The sequence below is a fragment of the Prionailurus viverrinus genome, chromosome C2, assembly GCF_022837055.1.
Source record: "Prionailurus viverrinus isolate Anna chromosome C2, UM_Priviv_1.0, whole genome shotgun sequence".
Taxonomy (NCBI): Eukaryota; Metazoa; Chordata; class Mammalia; order Carnivora; family Felidae; genus Prionailurus; species Prionailurus viverrinus.
In genome coordinates, this window is record NC_062569.1 from 29,553,128 (window position 1) to 29,559,127 (window position 6,000).

Consider the following 6,000-nt stretch of genomic DNA (forward strand, 5'->3'; position numbering starts at 1 on the left):
TGACAACCACCAGTTTGTTCTCTGTATGTAAGAGTCTGTGTTTCCACTCATATGTAGAATTTAAGAACAAAAGCAAATGAACAAAGATAAAAAGAGAAAAACAGAAAAAAAAAAACCAGATTCTTAAAGATAGAGAACAACCTGGGGACTTTTTTTTTTTTTTTTTTTTTTTTTTTTTTTTTTAATGCAGACACTGCTTCACCAGGTCTGGGGTAAGGCAGGAGAGTCTTCACTTCTAACAAAACCCCCAGGTAGTGCCCATAACTGCTGGCCCAAAAAACCACAGTTTGAACAGCAAGGGCATAAACCACATTTATCTAAGAGTTCCAGAAATAAGGTGGTGTAGGTTACTCAATGATTTCATTAAGGTCCCAAGCTCTTTCATCTTTCTGATATACCATCCCTGATATATTGGCTTTCTGTCTTCATTTTGTCACCCATGGTTGCCAAATGCCTGCCACATCTCCAGACATTCATGGCAAGAAGGGGAGAGAAGAGGGAAACAACAAAAAAAATCTTTTCCGTTTGTGGCTCTTTTCTTTTATCAGTGAAAGAAAAGCATTTTGAGAAGCCCTGCAGTGGATTTTCCTTATCTCACATTGATCATAACCTGCTCATGTGACCATTCCTACCTGCAAGGGATGCTGGGAAAGCAATGATTTAGCTTTTCCAGCCTCCATACTAGAGAGAGACAAGGGATAGGAATGGCATATATGCATCTGTGTATGTATGTGTATGCTCACACACGTATGTGTATATATAGTCTTTTTTAAATGTTTATTTATTTTGAGAGAGAACGAGAGAGAAAGAGAAAGAGTGAGTAGCGGAGGGAGAGGGGGGAAGAGAGAATCCCAAGCAGGCTCCACACTGTCAGTGCCGAGTCCCATGCAGGGCTCAATTTCACGTACCTTGAGATCATGACCTGAGCCGAAATCAAAAGTCAGACGCTTGACAGACTGAGCTACTCAGGCTCCCCTGCAGTCATTTTTTTAACGGATAAGAATTCTAGGAGCATATACATAAGTCTTGAGGCTCAGTTTCCTTGCCAGCTCTTTAAGGAAATCCAAGCCTTTATTTTATCATAATTCTGTATTTCCCTCCAACGCCCCTTCCAAGACATACATTGAATAATGAATAGAATATCAGCTCTGAGAGACAACTTAGTGATTCTACAGTCCAACCCCTCAATTTCAAGGAGAATAGTAAAGCCCAGAGCAGAACATGATGTGTCCTTGATCACACGGGAAGGTGGAGGCAGAGCTGGGACTAGAGCCCAGGTCTCCTGGCTTTTCCAATGTGCTGTGCCACATTTTTCTTCTGAAGGCAAGAGATCTGAATAGAAGCAACCTAATCTTCCCTCCTTTCGAATGGAAAATTTGTCACCCAGCTCCTTTCCAACTGCCTTTTTATTGGATTGGTTTCTTGATTATAAAAGCTAGATGCTCCTAAGAAAGCTAATTTTTTCAAATGCCCATGAACATCTGAATAAATACATAAAATTGTTTTAAACATATACAGAAAGTAATGAGTTAGGCTGAATGTACTTCAGGAATATAAGAACTCCATTTAGTGAGTGCCTGCTATGTGCCAAGATAGTCTTAGGCTCTTTATCTTCATTTCTCCCCAAAACTGCCAGGATGACATCATTCTCCCCATTTTATAGACAGGAAACAAAGCCTCAGAGAGCTTAAGTCATTTGCCCAAAGTCACATATCTAATAACCATGGGACAGGGGGTTGAAACCCAAACTGCCTTGCTCCAAAAGCCAAATTTTTTCCTGTCCTATACTCCTCCCATGATATCTTTACTAATTTTCATCATCTATGACTTCTTTCACATGTATGTATTTTTTGTTTGTTTCAGTTAATGAAGAAACTTCCTCTTTTCATAAAGGAAATGCTTCCTCCCTCACCAAGTGACCAGTGAAATTCCTAGAGGAGTTCCTCCACACCCTCATAGACTCCCACCACCGCCCTACCCTCCTGAGCTGGATTCCCTGCTGGATTCCCTGGTTGATTCGGCTTAATCTGAAAAGCATCCTGGAAGTGGAGAGGGTCCTTCTGCCTTAATTTAAATAGTCTGTAGCTTGATCAACCTCCCTTGTGCCTCTCCAAATAAAGGCTTTGTGTGTGGCTTCCAGTCTGCCCACCTTGCTCGGCCCACTGTCAGGTGGAATGGATATCACATTACCTGGCCGGCTTTTGCTCATGGAGCCATTCTTAAAGGCTTCTGCAAGGGTCCTTGAGCTTGACGCCATCTGCCTCGTCATCCAAGGGCCAGGCACTCTTGGGTTTATGGACATAAACGCGCCGCTTAGGCAAGGCTTGTGCTCATGGCACGCCGGGTTGACCCAGTTTGGGGCAAAAATATCACTCTTGCTAGAGAGAGGATTGACGCAGTACTTTATCGAATATATCATGATCACAGACATCACAGAGCATTCAGATCTCTTGAATGAACTCTGCACGGGCACTCACGTGCAGACACACACGTGCAGACACACACATTCCACTGTGATTGGCAGACTATCTCTCAATCAGTTGAAAGGGTACTTCAATTTAAGTCTTGTGGGGGAGGGCATTAATTAGGTTGTGGCTGCCTATCCCACTTGCAGCCTCGGAATTTTCTTCCAGGATCCTTCCCCCAGCCTTCTCAGGACCCAGCCCACCCAAATATAGTTCATGAATCGCCCCCTACCTAGGCAAGACTCCCCGCCTTCTGATTAAAACTGAAACCACCACCTGTGTCCTACCACGAGCTCTTAGTGTCTCCAAAACCACACACACAAAGCCCAGTCTTAATTTCTTAATTCTTCCCCCAAGCTTCTGTCAGTCCAGAATTACAGACCCGCCACCCAGAATTACAGACCAAAATATCCAAGCGGAGTCTGTTCTCACAAGTGGCTAATCCAGCCGGGGCGGGGGAAGTGTCCAATATGGGCATATTCAAAGACACCCTCCCCCCCAGCCCTGGGATTCCAAATAGCCAAAGCTGACATAAACAAAAGAAACCTTCTTTACCCTTAAGAAAGCTTAGAAGAAAAGCAAGGCAAGAAGCGGAGTCTCCTGGCTGAAAATGCGCCAGCTGGTTTCCCTTTTTGGCTTCTAGGATCAAAGGAATTGTATTCATAACTCGTGTGTACAGGACAGGTGTTTACAGTTTGCACGACACCTTTACATAATTCTGTTTGTTGTCTGAGGCACGGAAATAGCCAAGGCACCACCTACTGCTACGTTTCAACAAAGCAGCCATCCCCCAACCCCCGCCACAGCCGCACACCCCAGGAGTGCCCACAATTGAAGCACTGGGAGCAAGGGCCTCCCTAGAAGGCAGAGTGTGTGCCCTGGCCTAGCTATGATGGATGCACTGTACACGGAGGTCTTTTCTTTTCTTTCTTCCTTGTTAACAATTGATTTTCTGCCCCCCAGCCAAGACCTAAATCCCTAACCTACACACAGCTGGAGGGCCCCGAAAGGTCAGCCATCAAAAGGAGGTAATTCTGTGTCTGAATGGCCACGCGTTTTCCAGACCCCGGAAGCAGTTTCAGCTATTGGACGCAGGGGAGGTTGGATTTGCACACCATCCTGAGTTTCCACCAGTGTGCTGTGTGGGGCTGCACACATTCCATCTCCTCCGCTCCCTAATCTCAAAGAGCAGCTGCCGTAAATCATTTAGTTAATCATCCTTTGGCAGGGAGAGCCCAGGCAGACTGGTGCTTCCAGTTCTCAGCAAGGCTTCTTGCTGTTTCTAATGAGGCTTCATTAACAGGTAAGAAAAGGCACTGCTGGCCCCCTGATTGCGCTAGGGCCTTATTTAACTCAGGCTTCCTCTCACAACATCCGGTAAAATTACACTCTGGCAGCAGTGTGCTGACAGGTGGCTGGGGAGGCTGCTGCTTCTGTTGGTGTCAAGGACAGAGCATTTGTTCGGGAGCGGACCAGAGAAGGGCTTCCGACGGACTCCTCCAGAAGCGCAGATGCGTGCTATTTCCAGACTAGGTAACGCCACTGGCCTCTGGCCCCTGGGGCACAGTGTAACACCCAGTGAGACTGCTAGAACGTCCACTTGCTTTCAGACCCAAGAACAAACTCACCTTCGTTGTCATCTACGACACTTCCGAGCACCTACTCATCTTGTTGGACTTCAAGGATACCAGGAAACAGAAGCCGCTTTCTGCTCCGGTGGGTTTACAATCTCACTGGGGAGTCTGGGTGTGCACATGAAAGGAAAAACAAAGCAAAACAGGCCAAGCAGGCACATTACAGTTTGCACGACCCCTTCCTATAATTCAGCTTATTATAGAAGGCATGAAAATAGACATCCGGATCTGATCTCTGTGGGCTTTCAGTAAGATGATTCAGCAAGAATCCTCAAGGCCCATGCTGGTCTCTGATTATCTCTAAATAACCCACAGATACTCTTTCTTTCCCCAGACTTATTGAGATGTAATTGATAAACAGCACTGTATAAATTTAAGGTGTATAGCATCATGATTTGACATACATATATATTGTGTAATGATTATCACAGTATGTTAACATCATCATCTCATATAGACACACATATAAAAAAGAAAAATTTATGTTTTCCTTGTGCTGAGAATTCTTGGGATTTACTCTTAACTTTTACATGTACCATACAGCAGTGTTAGCTGTGGTCATCATGTTATACATGAATCCCTAGTATGTATTTCTCTTATAACTGGCAGTTTGTATCTTTTGACCACCTTCCTCCAATTCCACCCCCCACCTCTGCTAACCACAGATCTAATCTCTTTTTCTAACAGTCTAGTCGTTTGTTTGTTTCTTTGATAAGATTCCACGTACAGATGAGATCAGACACTATTTGTCTTTGTGTGACTTATTTCACTTACTATAAAGCCTTCAAAGTCCATCCATTTGTTGCAAATGACAGAATCTCCTGCCTGTTATGGCTAAATAATATTCCCATCTGTGTGTGTGTGTGTGTGTCTATATATATACCACAACTTCTTTATCCATTCATCCATCCATACACACATCTTGGCTATTATAAATTATGCTGCTATGAACACGGGAATGCAGATATCAACTTGACATAATGTTTTCATTTCCTTCAAATATTGTCCCAGAAGTGGGGTTGCTGGATCATATGGTATTTCTATTTTTAATTTTTTAAGGAACCTCCATACTGTTTCTCTTACAGTGGCTGTACCAGTGTGCATCCCCACGAAGAGTGCACATTTCACCAGCATTTATTTCTTGTATTTTTAATGCTAGCCATTTTAACAGATATGAGGTGATATCTTATTGTGGATTTGATTTACATTTCATTAACAGTTAATGATGTTGAGCATCATTTCATGAACCTGTTGGTCCCTCATCTATCTTCTTTGGAAAAATGTCTGTTCAGGCCTTTTGCCCATTTTTTAAAATTGTAATTTGCTAATTTATGTATTATCAGACATTAATACTTCTTCCAAAGTTGAATATATTAATTTTTTTTAACATTTATTCATTTTTGAGAGACGGAGAGACAGAGCACAAGCTGGGGAGGGGCAGAGAGAGACAGAGACACAGAATCAGAAGCAGGCTCCAGGCTCTGAGCTTTCAGCGCAGAGCCTGACGTGGGGCTCAAACTCACGAACTGTGAGATCATGACCTGAGCTGAAGTCAGACGCTCAACCGACTGAGCCACCCAGGCGCCCCTGAATATATTACTTTGAAAAAAAAAATTGCAGAAATCAGCATAGGGCTTTGGCTATTAAAGAAATGAGTGATTTTCAACATATCTGGAAGGGTAACTAATTTTTAGTACTCTAGCTGTGCAGAGCTGTCATCCCAATCTGTTAGCATAACATTCAGTTTACCAGTTATTACAAACGAAACTGCACGGGCCCTTTGAAGAAACATGTGACACCAGTGTAAGGGTGCCTACAGCAGCCAGAATAAGAGGATTTTCTTACAAAAAGGCAAGAGTAAGTCGAGCATTAATGGAGGTTTGATACTACTCTTCAGGGAA

At 43.5% G+C, this 6,000-nt stretch overlaps 1 protein-coding gene across 1 annotated transcript in view; it reads left to right on the forward strand.

The window, feature by feature from the left end:
• Window positions 1–2,128, forward strand: part of BFSP2 (beaded filament structural protein 2) — a 68,829-nt gene extending 66,701 nt beyond the window's left edge. Inside the window, exon 7 of the mRNA XM_047874115.1 lies at window positions 1,864–2,128. Within this exon, the coding sequence (XP_047730071.1) occupies window positions 1,864–1,867 (4 nt within the window). The 3' untranslated portion in view covers window positions 1,868–2,128. The remainder of the gene's footprint in view (window positions 1–1,863) is intronic.
• Window positions 2,129–6,000: the final 3,872 nt, after the last annotated feature.